This window comes from Alternaria postmessia (assembly GCF_024291825.1).
Source record: "Alternaria postmessia strain BMP 2775 chromosome Unknown scaffold_6, whole genome shotgun sequence".
NCBI classification, from domain to species: Eukaryota; Fungi; Ascomycota; class Dothideomycetes; order Pleosporales; family Pleosporaceae; genus Alternaria; species Alternaria postmessia.
This window is the reverse complement of record NW_026260079.1, coordinates 258,346-282,994: the sequence shown is the minus strand read 5'-3', so window position 1 is coordinate 282,994 and position 24,649 is coordinate 258,346. Positions and strand designations below refer to the sequence as shown.

The following is a 24,649-nucleotide window of genomic DNA, read 5'->3' as shown; positions in this document are numbered from 1 at the left end:
GTACTCAACAGAGCCATAGTAATCGCCGGTCGGTGCTTTCCTCGTACTGTTGCACATAGTTCAATGATCTTTAAATATCCAACAGTCCGTTCCTAAGTTTTCCGATCACAGCATCTAATCGAATATCTCACATCACCAACCAGTAAGTCTATGCATTGTTTCGGAATTTGGAACTTGATTTGAGAGACACTTACTTACCAACTGCATAGTGTCTCAGAAATACGTACCTCTTACCATCATCAAAGGCGCAGGCCAGGAGTACATCCCCATCCCAGATGGCGAGAGCGCGATGGTCGCAGACTTCCACTCGTACGTCGACCGCATCATATTCACCTCTACATCTCTCCACCCTTGAATTCCTACCATGAAATTTTCTCACCTCCACTAGCATCCGAACTCAAACCACCGACTCTCCCACCTACATAACGTCTGGCTTCTACCGTGTTCAAGCGGGCCCCGTACGCGACATCCCTCAATTTGAATCTGAAGAGTCCAAATACGTTCTCAACGGCCAAATCGACGTCTTGGACGAGGCAACAGGTATCATGCATCACCTTGTTGCAGGCGACTTTGCTTTCTTCCACAAAGGGTCAAAGGCGCAGTTTTCAACAAAGTCCGGAGGCACAGCGTTTTTCGTTGTGACTAGACCAATCGTCGCTCAACACCCTGGGCTGAAGGGCAGGGAGGAGAAGGTGCAGTCGAAACTATAGGCTGGTCGACCTGTGTTTTTTCTGAGCGCAATAGAAAGTAAGCGAGAAGCATAATTGTTCATCATGGGTAAAGGGAACCCAACGGAACGTTATCGATGTATTTAATGACCTACACATGAAGTCTTGATGAAAAATAGACTAAATTCCCAAAATCATCCTGGCGCTGCTTCGTGAGATGGGTGAATCCAGGAGTGAGATGTTCGGCGCATATCTTATGCTGGTAGATAGAGAGGGACAATCCCGAGATATCTCCAGAAGACCATCGTCGCGGGGCTGGCGTGCCGCTAACGTCATCTGGATGGACCCTTCGATCTCGACATTTACATGTGGGCGCCACCATCTCAACCCATGCATCGTTTATTCTCAACACCACGAGGATGGTGCAGTCGCCTCTAACCGGCGTCATGATGCCTCCACGCTTCAATATCGAGCTGGACCGGACAGATCCGGATGTGCCCTTCCGCGCATCTCAGTCGCACATTCACCACACATGGGCGCGGACGTTCCATTCGCGGCCAGAGCTCTATGTCCGACCGCAGAGTCTCCAGGAGGTGCAGAAGGTTGTGAATCTCGCAAGACGCATGCGAAGACGCGTCGTCACTGTGGGATGTGGACATTCACCCTCGGACATAACATGCACGTCGGCGTGGATGATCAACCTCGACGACTACAAGCAGGTGTTGAGCGTAGACAAGGAGCGCAAGACCATGACCGTGCAGGCTGGAATACGCCTTCATAATCTCAACTTGCAGGCAAAGAGCCACGGCCTGACAATGCCCAACCTCGGTTCCATCGACGACCAGTCGCTCGCCGGAGCGATTGCGACAGCGACACACGGCAGTTCATACAGCCACGGCCTTCTCTCCGACCGCGTTCAGAGTCTCCGTATTGTGTTGGCCAACGGCCAGGCGGTACGATGCTCGCCCCAGCAATCCCCAGACCTCTTCCGAGCGGCCCTGGTATCGCTAGGCGCACTGGGCATCATTGTCGAAATCGAGTTTCAGATGATCGAGGCGAACAATGTCGAATGGGTTCAGACTATACAGCCGATTGAAGACGTTTTGGCAGATTGGAACAACGGGCTTTGGACATCGAACGAGTTTACAAGGGTGTGGTGGCTGCCGTACATGAAGCGCGCAGTCGTATGGCGGGCAGACAAGACAGACAAGGAGCACCGCCAGCCAGAATATAACTGGTATGGCGGCAGCGTCGGTTTCCACACGTATCACATTCTTCTCTGGATATCGCAGTATGTCCCGCGCTTCCTGCCTTGGGTAGAGTGGTTCGTCTTCGGCATGCAATACGGCTTCAAAGATGGTGCTGTCATCTCTGCAGTTGGCGAGCAGCGTACTGAACTCTTGATGAATTGCCTTTACTCCCAGTTTGTCAACGAATGGAGCATCCCTCTTGACAAGGGCCCCGAGGCTCTGACACGACTGACAAACTGGCTTCACGGCGACGAACAATCTTCTGGTATCCCTTTCAGCACAAAAGGCCTCTACGTCCACTCTCCCATCGAGGTCCGTATCGCAAACACCGTCAATCGTGAACCACGTCCGTTCCTCGATACTTCATATCCTGATCAACCCGCCCTGTACCTCAACGCTACCCTGTACCGCCCCTACGGTCAAGATCCACCCTGTCGCGAACGCTACTACCAGGCCTTCGAACACCTGATGAAGGAGTACAACGGCCGACCCCACTGGGCTAAGAACTTCCAATCCGTTGACAACGCTTACCTCTCTTCCGTTTACGGTAACGACTTGGACGAATACATGCGCGTACGCAATGAAGTAGACCCCGAAGGCATGTTCCTTGGTGCCTGGCACCGCCGCACCATCCTCCCATCCAAGACCGATCTTCCCCTTTTGCCCCTCGAGGAAAAGGAAGTCATACGCCGCGGCAGACGCACTGGTGGTGTAGACTGGATCGGAGAGCAAGGCCGGTTCGATGGCGGTCTTGATGTGTTTGAGAAGGCGGGTAGTGAAAGTGAGTCTGGAGAGAGTTTTGATTACATGGCAGGCGCAGAGGCGGAGAGTAGTGTGCTTTTGGAGGGGTTAAGTGATGAGCTTGTTGTTACCGAGGAAAGTTATGAGAGCCATACCGAGTCGAGGCGAAGAGAGGGAACTGAGGAGTACATTACGGGGACGAACGTCTTCAACAAGATGTAAATGTATATAAGAAGAGGGAAATCGTGCGACATGAATGATGGGGAGAAACGCTACTCAATGAAGATATGATCGTGCTGTGTCATTGTTGCAATACTTGCAAATGTTTAGTGTTCTGTGTTACATTGACTACCAATGTTGCGCAATTTGCTGTAGGGTAACACTCCTGGGAATATGCAGGGAGGCTTTCGACCCAAACGTGGCCAATCGGGTAAAGTGTATACACACGTCAACATTCCGAATTGCGACTTCCCCTCCACCGGTTTCCACTCGTCTCCTCTCCCTCACTCCGCGAGAACGGAAAACATGCCATTGTGTCTTCTGGAGGCCCAATTTGTATGGCAATGGTCTTTGGTTCACTTGCGCGCCACCGCAGTGAAGACCAAGGGGGCGGATATGGGGTAAATCCTCGTCGACAAACCACGTATGCATACTAGTGAGAACGAAGAGGCGGAAGTGGCAGATGTGTGCAAAGTCATCCTGATTCCATCTACTCACGATGATGGGTGTCTTTGTCCTCCAGGGACACCGGAGTCATGCATACCCGCCTATGCTATCCCATTGCGACGATCCAGACAAAAGACGCGACTGACGGAAGCCTCGATCTCTTTCAACATCACAGCAATCAACGACAGTATCACAAGCGAATGTTGAATATATCCCAATGGCAACGTCGTTATCCATGGAGCATAATCGGAACTACGTCGATGAAAAGTTTCATGCCACATCTGAGCCGCATCGTACTCCCTTTCGGCTAGCCGGTCATCCTTCCCTTCTTGAGATGGTGACCCGCAAGTAATATACCTCCTACCTTGGCACCCCCCGTACTCGCCTTGGCACACAGCCACCACGCGATGAAAGCTTGGCCGCTTCTAGAAGGACGTTGATCTGATTGCCTAAAATTGATTACATGCATATGGAAGACACAGCAAGGATAGCACCACATGGAAGATAAGCGACTTTCAAGCGAGCGATTGTATTGTCAGATTACGAGGCTAGGTTGAACGACTCGCATCGCCCCTATCTATCATCCGAAAAGCAACCAAAGCGTGGCTATTGTCTTGTACTGTGCAATGGCTGCTGATCCGACTACCTGAAACTCTGCGCACCTACGAGGTTTGCACATAGATCTCGGAGCTTCCAGAAGATTGGTACCCCTCGGTGGCGACGATCTGGTAGTAATGCTGACCCAAGTTCATGCCATAGCGAGACCAGGCGTTGAAGTGGTTCTGCATGTTCACGCTGCCACCAACGCGCTTCTGGGTGCGAACAGACCTGTGTGTTTGTTAGTACATGTTACATGTTCAGACATATTGCATGCTTTCTTACCAGTACTGCTGAAAGGTCCTTGTTCCGTCGATGGAGGGCTGGTTGGTACGGGTGGAGGTGGAAATGTCGTAAGTACCACCGTCAGTCTGGAAGCTACCCTTGCGCTGAGATCCGCTGCTAGGGTTGTAGGTGCCGTAAGACTCGATCACGTAGTACTCCACAAGCGGGTTGCGGGTCCAACCGTAGACAGCCAAGTAACCGTTACCCTGAGGGTTGAAGGAACCGCCGTAGTTGATGGTGCTAGGATAAGGATCAGCAAACGATCAATCTCAGATCTTCCGGGTGACTTACCGGCCGGTTCCAGGGTTCCATCCCTTGCCACCGACGAAGTTACCGGTGTTCCTCCAGGTCACGGAGTACTTGCTGCCCTCACCCATGGTGTACTGAGCAGAACCGCCACCATCAGTCCACCAGGAGTAGAAGTAACCGTTGTGGTAGCCCTCGGAGCTGGGCGTCGACTGACGCTTCTCAAGGAGAGCAGTCACATTGCCATCGTCGCGCTCAGCGAGGAAGTCGAAGGGAGCGGCGAGCACGCTTGTGGAAGCCACAGCGGCGAGAAGGAGAGACTTGAAGGATACCATGATGAACTGAGTAGGCTGATCTGTGCTGGATGCAGTGACGATACTAACTGCGAGAAGCAGCGACCTTATATGTCTTCTTCAAAGTGGATATGAGCCTGAATCGCTGGAAGAAGTCGCATTTGGTGGTCATGAGATATCATCTCGCCTGTGTCTACATCCGTCTTGGTGTCCATGACAGTCGTGCGTTCCAGTCCTCTCATTTTCAAAAGCACGTCCAAGTGCACTGACTAGAACGGCCTAGAGACCGCAAACGGAACCGTTCAGTATCCGCCTCGGTAATCATGGCAAAGATACAAAAGTACAAAGATCCATGTCCCCTGCACAGATTCTGCACGATACTGAGAGACAATATCGCTGATCCGGGATTTACGCGCTTTCTCAACCCGGTTCACAGGACGTTAATATAAAAGTACGCCACTAAGAAAGGCAGGGAGGCCTTACCCCACACTCTTCGGATGCACACCAAGGCCTGAGAGAAACATCCGTCGAGCTAAAGTCATGTAGGTGTTGGTATTTTAGGGGTAGTGGCGCACGTGATGAAACATTTGGGCGCTGAAGGCGGGAAGCCTCGGCAAGTTCAAGATAACCACCGGATGAAAAGGAGATGCCAAGAATCATAGCAGCCGGCATATCTACTAATCCCGGTAATGCACGCCAAGTCCTCGGCGGAGATGAGGTGTGGAGTGCAGAAATGGCTTTTGAAGTCGGTGAGCCTGCAGGAGAAGTTTTCGTAGCACCACAGGATAACATGACGATCGTGTGTCTGCTCGCAAATCTACTGAGGCAGTATTTTGAGAGTCTCGAGAAATTTCCAATGATAGGAGCACGCCTGTGTATCAATATACTATCATAAACTTTCACGAGTGTTTAGCAGCATGTCGTATGATCGCCATGCTGCTAGCTGAACTACCACGATACACTAGGAATCCGACTGTTGTAGTATGAAGTAACCTTACGAAGCTAGCAAAAAGCAGAAATGGATGCGCATATCATGTGGTGCCAGATGCTATACTAAGGATACACTTGTGGCGACTTCTCTAGGCTTCCAGATCTGAGACCTCCAGGAACATGATACCAGCTGGCAAGCCGGTGGCATCTGAATAACCTTCAGTTTACCCACTCCTATCTAAGACGGTACATGGCTCAGGCTCAGTTCATCCGATGGTAATCACGGCATCATCACGGGGAGAAGGAAACATGGAGCCATGGTCAGAGACATGGGTACTTTGCCTGTATCATACTACGGCGAAAAAGAGTGTTCACATTAAGGCTTGTGAGAACTTCAGCCGCTTCTCAATGACCGGATAGATCCGTGATCTTCCAGTGACAAGTCCGACTACTGTTGCCCATGGAACTGGACTTCCAGCACGTTGCGTTATGCCAATCAGACTCAGCGTCTACCAAATTCTACCTCAAAGTAGCTTCCAGTGTCGTCTTATGGATCCGCACATTGATGAGAATTTGGCTGAGCTACAGGCCAGCAAGTCGACACCTACCCCTTTACATGTCCCTACTCAGTGTCTTACCCAGTGTACCTATGATGCCTATTGAGGCTATATGTTGTTGCCACATTTCCTTCTCGTTCGATCGACCCCACGGGGGATAAATATCGACATGCTTATCCTTACCCTTTCTATCGAATCTCAGCTGAGCGGCAAAGGACGCAACAGTTGTGCTTTCTGGTACTATCGTGTGTGGAAAGATGGCAATCCTCAGTACACTGTATACCGTGCAGAGTAAGTCCTGCGCTTCATTTGCTGAAGATTGACAAGCCGTAGGAAAGCGGTGACCACGGCGTCTCGAGTGGCGCCGCCGTTGTCCCCGACTTCCGGTAGTTTGAGATGGGGTGACAGAGATTTGTTGCCTATATGTGTGTGACACAGCTGCATAGGTGGAGATAAGAAGTTAGTGTAATTTCCTATGTAGCAGCCCGCATTGCTGACAGTAGAAATCCCAATTAGAGACAAAGAACGCGTTCTCAAGACATCTCTCGTCCACAAAAGCCCTTTACCAAACACTCAAGAGTCAAGCGCAAACTCTGCTCCTCCTTGCAACAAACCGGAATCCCAGCCGCCAACCGCACAGACTCAAATGGACGATGTGGAAGGTCCATTCCAAGGTTGCTTTGGACAATATACCGTCAGGCGGACTACCGGGTTATATAGACCGCTGGCCTCCTGGGGTTGCAACTCAAGTAACCCTTCTGTTCACCTTCGTTGGCAAGCACTTTTTGATAAACACAACTAGGTCATAGCGTATAATCACATGGACGAAATGGGAGGTTCATACATGGTTCAAAGTCCATTGCTTGAAAGCATATACCTCGAGCCTACGGGATGGCTTACGATCGCGGTCATCCACCTTGTATGGCACTCTACTGAGTATGGTATGCTCGAGGCTTACATCGACCCTGACACTTTGTTGGGCTCGGCTATGCTTGGGCTGGTTAGCGATCGCACAGCATAGTGTCCTTGGGCGACAGTCAAAGAATAGCGAGACTGGAAGATCATCCACAGCTACACTATCTGTGGCATTGGGGAGAGCAGTAACGCAGTTACATGCTCATCTAGAGGACCACCAAATGAGTACTCAGCGGTCTTTTGGCTCTCCAGGTTGCTACTTCTAAACCTCTCCTATTCTCAACATAGGCTCAGCTTCACAATCTGGTCAACGAAGGCAATTCTCCGGGTGCATATCGCGTGCCTTTTGAGCAAATTGATGAGACAAAACTGGCTTATGTCTCGAGGGTACTTTCCAGATACCTGGAACTGCTGCATGAAAATCGAGGTTGAATAGCTAGAAGGCCTACAAGAGGACCCAGGATGACTTACTGCAGCGATGGAAACATCTTCTTACTAGTGAAGTACACTGGGCCATGTAGAATGGCAAATCCAAAGCCCGACTACCTGGAGGAAGATTAGAGAAACTATGCACACCTTTGGTTTTGGGCCTTGTTTGGTCCTACGTCACAAACGACGTACAGCCCCGTCTGGTTCCTTCAGGACATTCGACGTTCACGCCAATGCCCGCAACGGACCATACCTACCTTGGTAGTGTGGTCTCGCTACTGGCCCGCTAACGCTCCTACCCCGCTTTTCCGTGCGACACCAACGACTCCAAACGACATGGAAGATCTACGCATAATTTCGAACAAGGCATCGAGTGATGTGCTTACATGTTCGCCAGCCACCCAATCGCTAGGTGTGGCTCTGGGGTTCCGATATGGCCGGCCGATGATACTCCGGCTTCTACCACTATCGTTCGTCAAGTGAATGATCACGATGTCTGCGTCATCATTTACGCTCGACTGGTAGCTCATGTCATGAGCTTCCGAGTACTGGGGAGATCTAAAGCTACTCCAAGCTCGAAAGAATCGCCTGGAAGGTCTTTGGGCCACATTCAACGACTTTGGCATTGATGTCCGGCTGCGCACGTACGCCGTTGGACACAGTGCGGAGATATGATGGAGAGCCGGAAAAAGTTAACATCAAGCCATGGAAGCTCACACTCAGCTTGCTTCATCGAATTCATTCCTCTTCTTGCCTTCGCTTTCGCCCCTTTCGGTATACGCTTCTGCAAACCGGTCTCGATCTACATTACTCACGTGACAGCAAACTTCACTGCGGATCCGCCTACCAAATCGGTACCCGAAACCCGACATCCTCCGCTATCCCAGACTGAGCCTACATCCACTGCATTTATACCTGCTATATTTGTTTCGCAATTCGCATCGCCATATTTCCTGTCGCATCACAACTATGCCTACTGCTACACGCTCTCTCGAAACAATGGTCCTACAGGCACACCGTGCGAAGGGTGTACGCTACCCAACAGCATCCCAGAAAGAATGTTTCAAGACTTGGTACTCGTACGCGCTTCGCCAAGGCGAGGTTACTAAGACTTCTCCGAAAGTCATCGAGGAGCACGCGAAGCACCTCAAAGACATCAAGGAGGCCGCGCCAGGTGGGCGAACATATATTTAATGTATTATACCTCCCAGCCAGTACTAGGCCTTGACAGTAGCTGACTGGAACAAAAAGTTCGACTTACAGGCGTCTCACTCACGTTCGCGCAAAGTGCAACGAGCAGCCTTTCGTATTCCACAGCCTCAAACTGGCAGATCAAGAATCGCTCGATCATTAGTTCCTGATCTACATATCTCACTTTTTCCTCTTCGAACTCTTCCTCGTTACTCAAAGACGTCTTATAATTTTCATTTCTGGCAGTAGATACATATATATTATAATGATGCAATCGAGCTACTCCCCCAACCGCTGTAGTTCCTGATATTGCCTATTGTGCGTAGTATTGCAGATTGCTTCTCATCGTGTGTTGCTGACCTTTGCGACTCCAATGTATTGTTGGTGGCAAATCGTTCCACAAGAGCAAAGATTACCACAGCGCCATTGCAGCAAATAAAGTTTCAAGAACTTGCATCACTAAAAATGTGTGGGTTTCTGGACGGTCTCTTAATCATTGTAGATACCCGAGTTCGAAGCCCTTATCCTAACTTGATGCAGGGCAAATGATTGCGCATCAAGAAAACCCAGCTGTCAGGATTTCATATCTCGTTCAGCTTATCATACAGAGCTTTTCGACTGCTATCTATTTACTAGGTAGCAATCAACATAGGAAGTGTAGAAAACCACGTGCCAGCTCTTTGCTTCACTGCTTTGTCAATCAGCGCTTTCCTCTTTCTCTCCGACTAACTATCTAGAGCTATATCTAAACATACGCATTCTCAGTCACTACACAATCTTTTGCTGATGATGTACGCTGTTCTCGTCCTTTATAGTCCCTTGACAAGATCTTGTCTTGTGGGACTAGGTATGCTAGGTAGGTATAGACCAGAAGCATTACGTTTGGCCCTTACAGACAGGCGATCAAAATAGGGAATAAATGGACTATTCATGGATGATCCATTGGAATCAGCGTCTCTCGATTCTTTCAGTCGCCAGTCCTTTTGGGTGAGTGCGTATGAGCATTTTGTAACAGTAGCAAAACTTCCTTTGCCGGCAGCGAAGTGATCGTGCGTCGCAAGCACACCCTTCAACGGCGAAGTGTTTTCCACGGACCAAGAACGCGGACAGACCGAAACTGGAGGTGGTAAGAGCGAAGCATGAAGGCACCAGTTTCTGGAGATGTGGTTCCCCACGCCACGAGCGGCTTGTTGCTATTGGGCCGAGGTTCTAACAGCGTCATGCAGGTACCCACTACAGGCGGGGTATAATTACACGCCTCATCCCAAAAGAGAGTCGTATCCCGAATAGCATGGACATCGTCTAGAATCAAGTCGACATTAATCATTGCTTACCATACCTACGCTACTACCGTACAATTGATGATCTTCGCTACTGTGGTTACTTAAGCCTCCTTTCTGCTCCCATTAAATCGAGTACCACAGCATTACTGCTACAACCCACTCACACTAAACACACGCATAACCACCATACCTCACAATTACAATGGCGCCACCATCTTTTCGTGATCTTCTCGGCATGCCCGCTTCTACGGCCTCGACTAGCGACTCTGCTCTTCTTGTCATCGACGCTCAAAACGAATATGTAAGTTCTATCTCATAGCTTTTTAAAATTTGATCTTTCATCCCAAGCATTTTGAAATTTCGATTCCACCATTGCATAGACAGATTTATTTGGGAAAGCATGCTATAATGCGTTGCAGGCCGTTCTATGCCTTTCTTGCTCACCCTCGCTTCTTGTCGACCTACAGCATCGCTAATCCCACTCACTAGGCATCAGGTGCTCTTACCGTAACGAATGCTGCGGCAAGCGGAAGAGTTATTGCCGACCTTCTCGACAAGTACCGTAAAGCCAACGGCAAGATTGTCCACATCCTACACCAAACACCGGAAGGTGCACCTGTCTTCACACCTGGCACCGACCTGGCAGAAGAATTCAAGGAGGTCAAGGCACAGGTACGTGAGCCAGCAGGACATTTCCCCTCATGTCTGCACAAGAAGAACTAAAAGCGTTCAAATTTTGACGTGTGTATTAGGACGGAGAAGAGAAGATATGGAAGAACTTCCCTGGATCATTCGAGCAAACCTCCCTCCACGAGACGCTTCAGAAGATGGGCGTCAAGAAGCTCGTACTGACTGGCTACATGGCACATGTCTGCGTGTCCACTACTGCCCGTGAGGCCTTCCAGAAGGGATACGAAGTCATTCTTGTCGAGGATGCTATTGGTGACCGCGATATTCCTGGCGTCAAGGGTGATGAGGTCACCAGAGTAGCGTTGGCGGAGCTGGCAGATGTATTTGGCACAGTGGTGAAGAGCTCCGACATCAAGTAATCGAATTGAAGTCAAGAAGTATAATCAATGAATCCTTTGGAACGACTGCCACAGAGCGCGTGTGAATGATCACAGCCCACCTAAAGCACCAACACCCCTCAGCACTGTCACAGTATGCACATACCTAACCCTTCCCTCTTCAACCCTGATCTCGTGGCTGTCTGGCCAAGGCCCTAAGCTGTCAAACTGGCAACTGACCTGCACGCTTCCAATAGTCTCATCAATGACGTACCGTCTCATTCCATTCACTTTCTGACTTCCTCCGTGCGGTAGACTACCCCCGCAAGGATTCGTATACATGCTTCCTTCCACCCTTTCACACTGTGGACCCCAAGGAATAGTGCCGGCAGCAGTAGTGTTTGTCCACATGTCGAGATATGCATCACCGATAGATCTGAGAAGGGCACGAGAAGGCTGCGATGACGCGGGAAGGGTGGACCAGGTTTCGGCGCGGATGTAGGATAAGGTCTTCGCAGCATCAAAAAACAGGTCGCCTGTTGTGGCGGCCACCGTGTCGATGGAGCTAGTTGTTGATGTGTCGTTATCTGCATGGCGAATCTGTGTACCAACGACATGCGGTTGGCTTCCAGATGTGCTGATCCACATTGTGTAGCTGGCGCATGCTGCAGTGTCGGCGGTGGAGCGGTTGAAATTGATGACAAACGGCCTCGAAAGGAGACCGGTCGCAATGTCAGAAGCCCTGTTGTTTTGGAGGTATGTGAAGTTGGTGGATGTGAGGCTGAGAGTGCTAGGGTTACCCGCTACCTGAGCTGCTAGATACGAGTTTGCAGCCGAGAGGAGTCCTTCCCGCGTACATTCGGTTGATGATGTAGTCCCAGCGAAAACTACGACGACGGCTAGCAGCAGAAGGTAGGATCGATTGTGCATTTTGGCAGGTTTGCAAGCAAAACTCTCTCCAAGAGGCGCATTCAGGAAGTGCTGCGTTCCAGAGACGGAAACACATTGGCGTTAAATGGACCTTTCATGATATCAGACCTACAGTTACTGCGACTGCCGATGACCCCGAGATAATGGTAGTATTATGCCGGATATTGCTCCTTTTTCAAGGTTTCCATTTAACTGCATGCTTGTCAGTGGCACGCTCGAAGCGACCTAATATGCGGAACTTTGAATAATAGAGTAAATTGGCCCTGGAAGCAAGGAGCGGTAGTTTCGGTAGTATCCTGGCTAGACAGAACCACCATCAAGCCTGTTATTCTTTAGGCAGATAGTGGTCATGATGTACCGCAGTAATTTGTGGGTTCCTCTGTGACGAGGTTCGTCCAGTGAGGGGGAAGAGGCGGGGAATGGAGAACTGTGCTGCGTGTCGCGAAGTTGACGCGTCCGCGACCCCACCGAGCCCGTATGAGCACGCTCCGTGGGTAGCCCTGTCGTCATCACTCGGAAGTCATGATGTGCCGGCAATTTGGACATTGAAGACTTGAGTACACTTGTACAGAGTGTTTAAGTATGTCTGAATTGGCTCAATTGACTTATCACTAACTCGTTACAGCATGTAGAGTTAAAGCCACCAAATGGCTCTGCTTGGCCCCACATTACGCAATGACATCAACGCGGGTTACCTCGTCCGCTGCCCCAGCCAGCGAGAGCCCATATGCCCTTTACGACCGCATCCTCCCCGTCGCGACCTCGAAGGCTAATCTTGCCTTTTTCTAGTTGATACCTTCGCAGTTCGCCGTATACTCCAACCAAAACATCTTTGAGCTCATCGTCCGGCCTGCCTTTCCACGCAGCTCCACCACCGCCAATTTTCGCACAACAACGCTCAACCACTAGGTTCATGATCTCATGGCGTCTGGTCGGGTACGGCACTGGAGCCGGATAATGTGTGATACTCTGGCTAATGAGCACGGTATAGAGGTGCAGCAACGGAAAGTAAGACGACTCGGTTTGCCGAGAGGCTTCGATGATGTAGCGCCACGATATGTCTTCTTCGCCAATGGGTAAGCAGGCATTCGCACGCCAAATCAGTCTGTTTGCACGCGGATTTGTAGTCAGCCATTTTGGTAGTACAGCACCTGCGCTGGCTATCAAACGCGCAAGTCGAACCAGCGGGATGGCAAGACCAGTCGCTATATCGGGGCGGCCCAATGAGTCCCAGGATGCAGCGACGAGATTGTAGCAATCTAGGACAGAATCTTGTCTCCGGTCATCTGGCGCATTGGTACCGAGTGCGGTGTTGATGAGGGCGGGGATGATGGCTTGGTCAAGGACGGAGGTTACTGTGAAGGCGCCGGTGGGTTCCCGCTGCCAGAGTACTTGCAAGCCAGACCATATCTTCATCATGAACGCATTCAGACGCTCGGGCGGTTGGTCGCATAATGCTTGCCAGCTAGAGGCCACGTCGAAGGATTTGCGTCGTTTCAGCTTGGGGACCACTACATAACGGCAAGTTGGACAGGCGTTCGTGTTTCCCCTACCACGCTTGAGCCATGTCTTGATGCATTCATGGCCGAATATGTGCTTGCAGGCAAGTGCCACAGGCTGATGGGTCGCGCTAAAGTGGTCGGTGCAAATGCTGCAAGTGTCTGCGGGATGCAGTTGTGTATCGAGGAAATTGTCCATGCCTACTTCATGAGCTTGTGTAAGTCGGTAGAGACTGAGTCGAGCGACTCCATGCTAAGGGCTTGTAGCTGATAAGAAACGTTGGCGGCGACGCATCAGGTGGGTGAATCTGTTTGCAATCAGCGAGCGATTGTGAAGGAACAATGACATGTAAGTTTGTGACTTCACTGCTCTCCGTTGAATTGACCCGGAGATCAATTGTAGACGCTAACTGGTAACGAGGAAACCTGAGTATTTTTCAATTTGCAACGAAGTTGCGCTATCAGGACGGAAGCTGTCTATCTGGACTGGTGATCGACTTGATCGCATGAGCTCTTGACTTTCTGGCTTTTCGATCATTACCTCTCACGACAGGAGGCTCAAATATCGAACACTGAACGCCCTCCACATTGTCAATGAGGCCTAGGATGATCACGGCTTCCATCGCCAGCCTGGATGCTTCCACTCGAGATTAGTCACATCGCTTTCTGAGGGCAACGTGAGCTCCAGCTGCGCTTCTGCTTCCTTTTTGTCCCTCTTCTCATTGTCATGTGTCATCCACAATTTGGTACATATCGCAAGAATAGTCCTAAAGTTTCGTGTACGGTGTAAGTATATGTCTCATGCAATTTGTAGAACAATGTTGCTTACCAAGTCACTGCACAACCTAAGTTGATGCCGTTGCCGATTGCATAACGGGGAGAATCGCCAGGCAGATACGTCCAAGTCGCGATCAGAGCACCAACGTATCCGAAAAAGACGTTTGTACCAATTGCAATGCTTCGTGCGGAGTCGGATAGCACGTTTGCGCTAACTTGAGCGTTCGTCATTGCGCCCAACGAGAAACAAGTTGATGCGCAAAGGAAAACAGCCGCGTAACGCACACTCGCATTCATAGTCGCGAGGAAGATTGTGTATCCAACAGCCACGAATAATCCCGCAAGCGCAATCAAAGTCTGACGAGAGTTCATCCGCCAGCTTACGGCTGTGATCAGGATAGTGCAAACCACCGCGACAATGTATGGTGGCACTGTCAAGAGCTGTTGCTGGATGACAGACCGGCCTGGATAGATGGTCCGAACGATGGTCGGCAAGAAAAATGAGATAGCTAAGACAGTGATACTGTCGAGCAGAAAGATGAACGATACCGCAAGTGTGACAGGATTGGAGAAGCCGCGTTTGAGCTTTGAGGCGTCGATTTTGTCGAGCAGCTCATCCTGGTTGAGACGCTCAGACTTGATCCTGTCAATCACCATCCGCATTTCTTCCTCCGTCATCCAGCGCGCAGTCTGTGGACCGTCGGTCAGTGTGACGAATGCCACCAAAGCAACAACCATGGTGACGATGCCTTCAATAGCAAAAATCCTGTTGCTTGTTACTCGGCTATCTGCAGCATTGAAGCGGCTTGCTTACATCTGCCAACCATGAAGCGAACCGACAGAGTCCAATTTCAGGATCGCCGAAGCGATCAGGCCACCGAAGGCTCCAGAGAGAGGAGCCATGGTTATCCATAACCCAAGACGAAACGTCAGCTCTGATCTTTTGTACCATCGTGAGAGGTAATAAGCACATCCAGGCATTACGCCAGTTTCGAATATACCCAATAAGAATCGAACAGCACATGCTTGGGCGCGGGTTTGTACAAAGGCTGTCGCTAAGGACATGGCACCAAACCCGAGCGAAGTGAGTGGCAAGAACCAACCAGGACCTGTTTTCGAATCAGACGCGAGCTAAGGAGTGTTGACGTAAAGCATACCGATCAGTTTGCAGCAAAGCGCCGCTGGTATCTCAAAGACAACATAAGACACATAAAACACCGACAACAGTATGTTGTAATCATAGCCTTCAAGCCCAAGATCCTTTTCTAACCCAGCGAGACGGGCGTTACCTGTTTCCATTAGTCGATTGGTAGACTCGATATACGCAAGAGGAAGTTACCAATATTCGTGCGGTCGATGAAACACATGAGGTACAGCAAGATGACAGTAGGCAGAACAAAGAGATCGATTTTTACAAGCAGCCTTCTCTCACGGCGGCGCGTCGGCTCATTCGGATTCGTGTCATCGTGTCCCACGTTAACTCTCCTGGTTACTTCTCCGGCATTCTTCCCGTCCATATCCGCGAAATCTAGAACAATTTCCAAGGGAGAAAGAGATTTGGAAGCGATAGGGAGGCGCTCGCTATCAAGGCGGGGTATCTGCTTTGAAGAAACCAATACTGGCCTGCATGTCATCTGCGGCGGCGACTGCAGATCATGGTGCTACAGACCAGGGCTAGCTGCTAGCTGCAACGGGACTAGTGACGAATGAGGTATCTAGAAGAACCGTCCAGCAAACCTCGCAACATCCTCATCACTGCTATGCACCTAAGCTAAAACAACTCGGCATAATCATAAGATGTTTATTCCGCACTGTGTTCCTGTTAAAATCATAGAAGGGATATCGTCACAAGCTCCGGCTCAAGGCGCACACCTTTCATTCAGCCTGGTCGACGGGACGCTCACTAAGCAGCATTTTGCGTCTTAGAACATCGTTCAATATCCTCGCAATCTTCTTCAGAATTTACAAAAAGGTCTCGATGCTGAGACTTCAAGTTTCCAAGCTTTGTTTTCACCAGGAAGCGCGTCTGCACAGCATGCACATCGCTCACAATCATATAAGTCACATGCTCGCTACCAGCAGATAATTCTGGAGCTTATCTTCTTCTGCAAAAGTTGACACTATGGGTTAGGAAAACCCCTTGCAGGATTAGCTCGACCTCATTCGCGGACCGTTATCTAGCTACAACATGAGGGGCGGACAGAGACTCATGTGGTGGGTGTTGCTTGAGCGAAGAAGCTTGTAAGTGTTCCTTCTACATCTAAGCTCGGTAGTCTGTAGCATCGTGACTACAAGGGTCGTTCAAGCTAATTCTCGGACACCTGGAATGATCGACCAGAGTTCACTCGCACGAGTGTAAATGGAGATATAGCATATTAAGTTGGTCAGAACGCACTCATCAAGCTTGTAAAACTTATTTCAGTCAGATTTCCACAAGTAGGCTGTTACTATGGTACAAGTGAGCCATATTACTTATGTTGAAATCCGCTGTAGATGGAACGGGCGAGCGAGACTATTCCGTTAGTATGAGCGAGCACCTTGGTAACGTACTGACAGTACATTATGATTTGCCCAGACGGCGTATACCTATTGCGGTACATGCGATACGAGAACTCTCTGATAGGCCTGAATTCTTGTTAGGAGGGTGTGCCATCGCAATCGTGATTTTTCTGATTGGCAAGTATCTCTTTGTTAGACTAAATTGGCATTAGACAAAATGTAAGTGGCTCACCGCCATGGGAAAGACTGGAACCATGGTTTTCGATACCAGGGAGATAATACATGGGTTTCATTTTTAAGAAGAGACGCAGCATTAGCACTTCTCATTCATCACATCCCAAAAGTATTGTTCCAGAATTTCTCATAAAAAAGGGCTGTGTCTACTCTACGACTACATCTAAGTTACATCCAAGCTCTGTCCAAGCCTCATCCGTAACAAACACGAAATAGACCATGTCAAGCATTTTCAGCAAGATATTCGCCTTCTTCTCGTGGCAAAAGCCACCACCACCCACCTTCCGCATTACCGCACTCGTTGCACCCGCAACATCAGAACAGTACCGCTCCAACTCCAGCTTCTCACACGCTGACCTACTCGGTATCGAAGAAACAATCACATTCGATGTTGACTGCGACGTAATTCCGGAGCAGATCCGCTGTAGCTGCCTCACATCCGGAAACGAATGCACCGCAAAATACCTAGAGGAACATTATGTGATGGAATGGGCTGCTGGTAGTATCATGGAGTATGAGGAGGTGGAAATTAGAGGCGAAGTAGTGAGGAGGGAGAAAAGAGGACGACCTAGAATTTGGGAAGGATGGTGCAAAGATGGTGGGATGGTTTATTTGGGGCCAACGGAGAGAATGAGGTGTATTGAGGGTTACGATGAGCATCTCAGAGAGCAGGCGAAGATAGACGGAGCCAGGAGGACGAACAGTTGCGAATGATTCTGCAACTTGGTATCATTGTGCTGTGCATAGGCAAGCCGGGATGTTCGCGGTACCTATGTATCTAGTGTCAACGTATCGTCATTGTCACCGACCAAGCATTGACGATCGTCTTACACAACGGTTTCGTTTGTCTCCAATAACCCTTTTCACACCGCGCGTCACGCGCGAACACTAACTTCACAAAGTCTTTGTTTATCAAACACACACTCGATCTAAGCCACTTGTTCTTTATCACTTCTCGTACTGAGTCCCCCAATACTGCGCCACTTCATTTCGCGCAAAGCCTCAGGCATTCATCAGTTGCTTACATATATCGAAATCGGCTGAGCCAAGGCCACGGTGCGAAGTTGAATATGTCGGTACCTTACTTTGACCCTTTAGGCGAGACAGGTAAGAGTTCAGGGTCGGTGAGAGGCTCGCATGTTGACTTCAGTTCAGAACCAAACAATACACGCTATACCCTGACAGTCGTGGTACCACCTAGACCACCGCCACACTGGCTGCCCAGCATATTCAAGAATAAGCCATCTACCCACTCAAGCAATGCTGGCGCGCACAAATTGCCTGTATCGAACAACAACCCCAACCTCGACCTTTTTGAATTCAAAGACATCGGTATTCTGGCCACCAAAACCATCACCATCAAGAGTGCATGGTTTCCAGCTGAGATGAGGTGTGCGCATGTTCAAAAGGGACTGTTGTGTGGAGAACGTTGCTACTTTCTTGAGAAAGGTGGAGATGTGACAAGGTGGTGGTGTAAAAGGGAAGATTGTGAAGGACATGTGTACTGCGGACGAGTCATGACAGATGACAAAGGAAGAAGTTGTTTTGGTAAGAAGGGAGGAAGAATGGTATGCTTGGAAAGGTGATCAAAGGTTATGTCTTTGACGAATATCATCGAACACAAATACAATGAGCAATAATGTAATAACATGGTATTATAGTAGTGTGTACTAGGCGACGATGCGCAAGTATGTATAGGGTATTCGCTAGGTCAAAACTTGTTCAAGATGCACGGAAAGAACTAAAGAATTCGCTCCGAAATCTTTACAGGAAGAAAGCAGCAACAGCGGCACCAAGACCGGCCAATGCCGGGACTTGGATCATCTGAGCAGCACCGGTGGCTTGCTCGGCAGAGCTGGAAGTTGGGGAAGCTCCGGAGCTGGCAGCAGACTCTGAGTCGGAAGTGGTGGCAGTGGCGGATTTAGAAGCTACAGAGGTCACGGTAGAGCGAGATGCTGTTACAGAAGCGCTATCAGCGGACACCGACGCTGCTGCAGTCGCACTCGGAAGCGAATCGTCGCCTTCTGTAATGGTGAGGGGGATCATGTTGAAGTATCCATCGGGCAATACCGTAGAGGTTTGAAGGGCAGCGTCCGCACCATCGGGGCAGAGATCGGAGTAATCGGCGTCGGCGCACACAGAGCTCATCGCCTCATCGAGGCCCTTGGTAGTCATGGTGCAAGATGCTGATGCCTCGTCGGTGTTCTTGCGTGAGCATTCGCCGGAGATTGTCACAGTTACGCCGTAGGCTGAAGCCGCTGCCTCGAAACCGTAGTAGGTATTGCCTCCAACAGTGATTGTCGCTGGAATATCGGCCTAATTGCAACGAATCAGTGAATGTCGTCGATAGCTTCAAGTCGTTACTAATTACCATTAAATCCTCCATAGTGGCAGCTGGGACATCCAAAGACAAGGTAGTGCGGTCATCATTGACATTGATAACGGCACCTTCGTATGAGACATCGCCATCCGACAGACCCGGCATCCACATGGAAGTGGTTGTTGTAGCCGCAGCAGACGAAGCAAAAAGCGCCAGAGACAAAAGCTTAGACATTGTGATGTAGAAGGATGAATATTAAGTCCAAGTGTTGGAAATGTTGTAAAGAACGAAAGACAGTAACGAGTGATGCTTGACAATGCAATGAAGACTCTTTGGCTGTGGGATATCCAGTCTACTTATTGGGGAGATTTGATGGCTGATCGCTTAACTGACAGCGCATGATGCGGGAGGCCTAACCCGTGCTGGCCCCCTGAAAACTATACGAGCCGCCTTTCTAGGCACACCGGTATCTGATGTGGTCTAGTTGCGGTCTATTTACGCGACTGTTGCCTGAAAGAAATTGCTCGTAAATTCTCCGCATCTGCTTGGGTGGAGCGAAGCATACTGTGGAGTGACGTTGATAGGTAAGCCAAAAGCACGCACAGAGCCACGGTATGATGGTTTCAAATTCCCATAATCATTCTGCAACACAGACTTATGGAGTAAGGCTTGGTTTGCCCATTTCTTATTTCTTGTGTCTGCTGTCTTGATGTATCGGTGGTAAATGGCCTGTCAAAACTCCGCGCGCAAAAATTGGCAAGCAACAAAGTTTGTGGCTTGGATCTTGTGGTCCATGCGTGTTTCGGAAGGCGCTCTCTGGGCCATTGGTAGCCATTTTAGCGAGACGGCAAGCAGGATCCTAACTGTCAGCCCTATGAAGTTGGGGCGTTTGGGTAGGTCGCAACTTTCGAGGGCGTGCTGAGAGAAAAGTCTTGCAGATGTGGGCGAGCACTGGGGATTGGAAGAAAGCGCATGCACCAAGCGCTGCTGACATAATGAGAGTTTCCACCTTCGTGAGCATACAAGTTTTCGGCACGACAAGCACAGAGACCACGTTCGACAAAGCAACGTTCAAATTACAACACAACTAGGGGTATCGCGCTCGAACAAACAATATAACGCAACACAAACGCCATCCCTGTGCCTCCCGGTCATGCCGTCCAGGTAGAACAAGCCTGTCAGCCTAACACACCAACACCTCTATCCGCCGTCGTTCTCACACCGTTCGCCGTTGCTTCCAAAGCTAAAGTTGCCGTAACTGCTCGGTGTGTGCGCATCGATATCGGGTCCAAAATCGTCAGGAAGACTTTCGTAGTAATATCGGTCTTTTCTCCATCAGGCGCGAACCATTTCATGAACGACCATCTTAGGAGTGTTCCTGGTGGTACTGGGCGCCACGGCGCATACCACTCGAGAAATTGTAGTCATCGTCGTCGTCGTCTCTTGCGCGAAGGAGCTCCTTTGACCAACCCTGGAAGGGCTTCTTGAGCGCCGCTCTCAAGGATGAGGAAGTCGCAATCGCATGGTGTTGGCTTAACGACGAGTTCTCGACTGGCGCTGTCACAGAAGAGCTGCGACTCGATGGCTTGGAGGTTTGTGCGACCATGTTGAAAGTTTAGATGAGGCTAAGATTCGATGATCCGACGTATTGGAAGGCTGTAAGTATGGTAGGAATATTGACAATTGCTAATGTTTGCTTGATCGATGAGCGACTTGCTTCAGGCTGCTGGTAACGGCCTACTATATACTCTTGTTGTCGCAAAGTCGAAACCCATCGGTCCCAACAATTGTACCGCCGAGTCATCGCCGAAGAGCCTCACTCGAAAAGACTACAATTCTTGATAAAGATGACCCACTGAATTCATACATATTCCAGCTCTGGTCATGGTGATTGGTCGAGAATTTGACTTTCTCGATTTAGTCGGAACAAATTACTGAGTGTGTGGCAATTCGGTTACAACTCGGATTTTCGGAGATGATCGGGGAAGCTGGAATCGGGATACTTCGGAATGCACCAGTCTTAGAAGTATTGCCAAGGACACCAGACAATCACAAGCTCGTCAAGACATGACCAATTGGGGATCAAGAACTCGTCTTCTCTACTCTACATAGGTTTGAGTTTTTTTTTTAGTTTTTTCAAAGTCGATAGATAGATCCGCGTTAACGACCTTTACCCACAGGCACACCTGTCGCAACGATCATTCGCGACCGCTTAAACAGATTCAGTCATCTGACGACAAACTCAAAATACAACTGTGAGAGACTATCTTTCTCGACCGCTCTCAGCCTCGTCGTTAGGTATGAGTACCAGATCTGCATACCCTAATCGCTCATTGCGATGATTGCCGCTATCCGTCTCATAGCACCCGAACATTGTGCTAGGTCATGCTGTGCCAGATCGTTGGTAGTCGTAGCTGCACGCTGCGCGGTGGTCAGGGCCCTTCGTATATTCGACAGTTCGAGTTTCCTTATGTCATCAGTCGAGTCGTCTTCTTCCTGCTTTGCTTGCTTGATCTTATCCGCGATTCGATTCATTTGGAGTAACGACTCCTCGATCACGGTGTTGTATCTTTCAACGAGAGATTGTAATAACTCTAGGTATGTATGCAACTCTTTGGAATGTGCACTCAAGACAAACTTGGTACGACACATGGGGCAGGTTGCGTCTTCATCTTTGTGAAGCTTTGTGTGCAGCCAAACATATAGGCAGAGTTTGTGGAAGATATGAGGCGATGGACATGTCTTGGTCTGGACTACGGCCTTAGAGGAAATAGAAGACGCTTGGTTGACAATATCCGACGGATCGGCCTTCTCGTCGCAGCCGCAAATGTCGCATTCTTTACCGTGCACAACGTAATAATCTTCCTGGAGATCATCTACACTTTCGTCAAAGAACGTGCTCAGACTCAGGCCGGTTGCAGTATCGTCGGGCATGTCGAGTATGATCGAGGATTCGTCGAGCTGTAGGGTCGCAGGCTTGGGGTGTACGTTGAGAAGAAAGGGGTAGCAATGTTGATAACTGAACTTCATAACGTGTGTGAAAAATGTAAGTCACGGCTGTGAACATTCTCTAGGCTGCCATTTCACCTCTGCCAGACCCTCCAAGATACAGTGTTCATACAAATAAGCCCCTAGCCTTTGACCCATATCTACCGGAGCTTGGGACATCCAATAAGACTCAAGTAAATTCACAAGTAGTCTTCGACATCACTTTCCATATTTGATGTCTCCTGTAGTCTCAGGGCAGGATCGACCTTTGGGAAAAGCCATAGAGCTTTACTAGAACGACGACCTACAAACGACAGCTGGATTCGGATTTCAACTCACCGGCATATCTACTGCTTGTAGAAGTCTTTCTTCTGGGCCAACTAAACCATAACTTGTAGGCGCAAAGAAACAATAGGTTTACACCAATACTTCTACAAAGGAACGTAGCGAGAAGTTAACACGCTAGATCGATAAGAACCATGCAAGGGACTCTGGTTTGGGACATCGAAGTGGACTGAATGTGATGCGCATCTTTCTGCACTGAGCAAAGTTTGAATGAACAAATGCCATAACAACCGAAAATTGTTCTCGTGAGAAAGTAACTAGCGAGAGGTCAAATTGCATGACATTATGCCTGCGCTGTGTAGTTCCACCGCTCATACGTCACCTCTGTACATCTTGTCCGACTCCTTAAACGTCCCATGAAATCCGAAGCTCATCGGACCCGCCATCTCTGCTCTTCCCATCTCCGTCAAATCCTTCGCCTTCAGTACGAGCAAGTAACTTTTTTCCGCATACCCATCCAAAACCACACTCAGCAACACACCGTCATCTTCCTCCATGCCTTCCGGATCAGCAATGAAGATGGCCTCACCAGGCGTGTGACCCTCTTCTTCCCAATATTTGACTTCTTGAGTCTTATTGTCGAACTTGACGAGGCCGTCGAAAAAGGAAGATTTGAGACGGTCAGCGCAACCGTATGTGTAGCGGTGGCGTCGTGTTAGATATGCAGGGTTCAACGTGGGCAACTCCATCGACTTGAACTTCTCAGCCTGGAACAAGAGCTCAGCGGGCATGGGAGTAGGGACACCAGCGTCAACGCTGGGAAGACGGAATTGTGCCTGCATAGGTAAAGCTGTCATACGCTCCTCACCTTCGTACTCGCGCGTGTCGATGGAAGAGATGAGATTATCGTAGTAGAAGCGCTTGACAACATCAAGATTCTCGAACATGCTGAGCTCGGTGATGATGTCTGTTTTGGTGGGATCAGAAGCCGACGGTTCTTCCCAAGCGTTGATACTGTGGAAGCAGAAAAATGGGTTGCTTTCGTACGTTGCTATGACTCCTTTACCCTGGCGCCGATCGACGACGTACCACGTAGCTTTGGTATTTGGGTCGAAGGGTGCCATGGCATCGATGACGTTCTTGTGGTACATGAGCGAAATGCCACCCCATGTGATATGGCTGTTCCAGACACAGAGAATGACGTAATTTTCTGTTAGGAACAATGAGTGGATGTATGCAGGCGTTCCATGGAAGGTGGCGAGGATGTCTGTCTCGCCAGACGATGCTGAAACGCGAAAGATGCGGTAGGTGCTCTTATAACCAAATTCTAGGTTGAAGTTGAACATGTCACCAGTCTTGGGGTCGGACTTAGCATGGGCAGCGGAGAAGGGCCCTTTCAGTTCTGGATGGAGAGACTTCTGGCGAGCGTAGCCCCTTGGTTCCAAAGTCTCAGGGTCGATCTGCTTGACCTCGTGAGAATCTGTTTTAACATGTAAAGTGTCGATGCCGTTGGTGTGATTGTTTGTTGTAGGACTCGTAGCTCCAGGCAGTTTGTCGCCTCCTGGCATATTAATCGACAAGGTAACGCCGACATTATGTTCGCTTGGTATTGATACGAACATGCTCATGACTTTGCTGAAGAAGCTTTCGCATAGATCTGAACGCTTTGGGCCGAACGTGGTACTGTCAAGTCTGCCGTTCTTACGGACCATCTCAAGGTATTCATCTACTGTGCGTCGAGAGCGGTATGTAACCTTCGGTGGACTGTCCGCATGGGGAGTGGCGTCTATCTGGAAGCGATGAACACACGAGAACCCATCGAACCAATGCTTTGCCGCCCAGACCTTTCCATCGTCTGTCTTCGCCTTGTAGCCGAGCGGTCCTGTTCGGTAAAGTACACCTGCAGCGTATTTGGGGATGGTGCCTTTGACAGTGAGTGACACGGGTTCGTTCTCTTCGTAGTTCGTGTCGAAGCCTGCCGTGTTAGGCCAGACATCTGTTGTGGCGACGACCATGCTAATGTTCAGTTTCCCTACCGTACTGCGCGTGCGTGCGTGGT

At 49.6% G+C, this 24,649-nt stretch overlaps 8 protein-coding genes across 8 annotated transcripts; 2 read left to right on the top strand and 6 right to left on the bottom strand.

Annotated features, from left to right (window-relative positions):
- Positions 1-1,087: 1,087 nt before the first annotated feature.
- On the top strand, positions 1,088-2,881 carry J4E82_001609 (uncharacterized protein; the record flags this gene model as incomplete). Its single annotated transcript, XM_051727918.1, has 1 exon — positions 1,088-2,881. One exon carries the CDS (start codon positions 1,088-1,090, stop codon positions 2,879-2,881), a length of 1,794 nt encoding a protein of 597 aa, XP_051592273.1.
- A 1,106-nt stretch (positions 2,882-3,987) lies between these two features.
- J4E82_001608 (uncharacterized protein) lies at positions 3,988-4,788 on the bottom strand (the record flags this gene model as incomplete). Its single annotated transcript, XM_051727917.1, has 3 exons — positions 3,988-4,153; positions 4,208-4,447; positions 4,499-4,788. The coding sequence occupies 3 exons, from the start codon at positions 4,786-4,788 to the stop codon at positions 3,988-3,990; spliced, it is 696 nt and encodes a 231-aa protein (XP_051592272.1).
- A 5,465-nt stretch (positions 4,789-10,253) lies between these two features.
- J4E82_001607 (uncharacterized protein) lies at positions 10,254-11,100 on the top strand (the record flags this gene model as incomplete). Its single annotated transcript, XM_051727916.1, has 3 exons — positions 10,254-10,352; positions 10,541-10,723; positions 10,804-11,100. 3 exons carry the CDS (start codon positions 10,254-10,256, stop codon positions 11,098-11,100), a joined length of 579 nt encoding a protein of 192 aa, XP_051592271.1.
- Positions 11,101-12,669: 1,569 nt separating this feature from the next.
- Positions 12,670-15,002, bottom strand: J4E82_001606 (uncharacterized protein; the record flags this gene model as incomplete). Its single annotated transcript, XM_051727915.1, has 3 exons — positions 12,670-13,720; positions 14,132-14,254; positions 14,317-15,002. The coding sequence occupies 3 exons, from the start codon at positions 15,000-15,002 to the stop codon at positions 12,670-12,672; spliced, it is 1,860 nt and encodes a 619-aa protein (XP_051592270.1).
- A 3,759-nt stretch (positions 15,003-18,761) lies between these two features.
- J4E82_001605 (uncharacterized protein) lies at positions 18,762-19,482 on the bottom strand (the record flags this gene model as incomplete). The annotated part of the gene is made up of 2 exons (XM_051727914.1): positions 18,762-19,313; positions 19,369-19,482. 2 exons carry the CDS (start codon positions 19,480-19,482, stop codon positions 18,762-18,764), a joined length of 666 nt encoding a protein of 221 aa, XP_051592269.1.
- A 1,035-nt stretch (positions 19,483-20,517) lies between these two features.
- Positions 20,518-20,923, bottom strand: J4E82_001604 (uncharacterized protein; the record flags this gene model as incomplete). The annotated part of the gene is made up of 2 exons (XM_051727913.1): positions 20,518-20,642; positions 20,725-20,923. 2 exons carry the CDS (start codon positions 20,921-20,923, stop codon positions 20,518-20,520), a joined length of 324 nt encoding a protein of 107 aa, XP_051592268.1.
- A 716-nt stretch (positions 20,924-21,639) lies between these two features.
- J4E82_001603 (uncharacterized protein) lies at positions 21,640-22,347 on the bottom strand (the record flags this gene model as incomplete). The annotated part of the gene is made up of 1 exon (XM_051727912.1): positions 21,640-22,347. One exon carries the CDS (start codon positions 22,345-22,347, stop codon positions 21,640-21,642), a length of 708 nt encoding a protein of 235 aa, XP_051592267.1.
- A 614-nt stretch (positions 22,348-22,961) lies between these two features.
- On the bottom strand, positions 22,962-24,605 carry J4E82_001602 (uncharacterized protein; the record flags this gene model as incomplete). Its single annotated transcript, XM_051727911.1, has 1 exon — positions 22,962-24,605. The coding sequence occupies one exon, from the start codon at positions 24,603-24,605 to the stop codon at positions 22,962-22,964; it is 1,644 nt and encodes a 547-aa protein (XP_051592266.1).
- Positions 24,606-24,649: the final 44 nt, after the last annotated feature.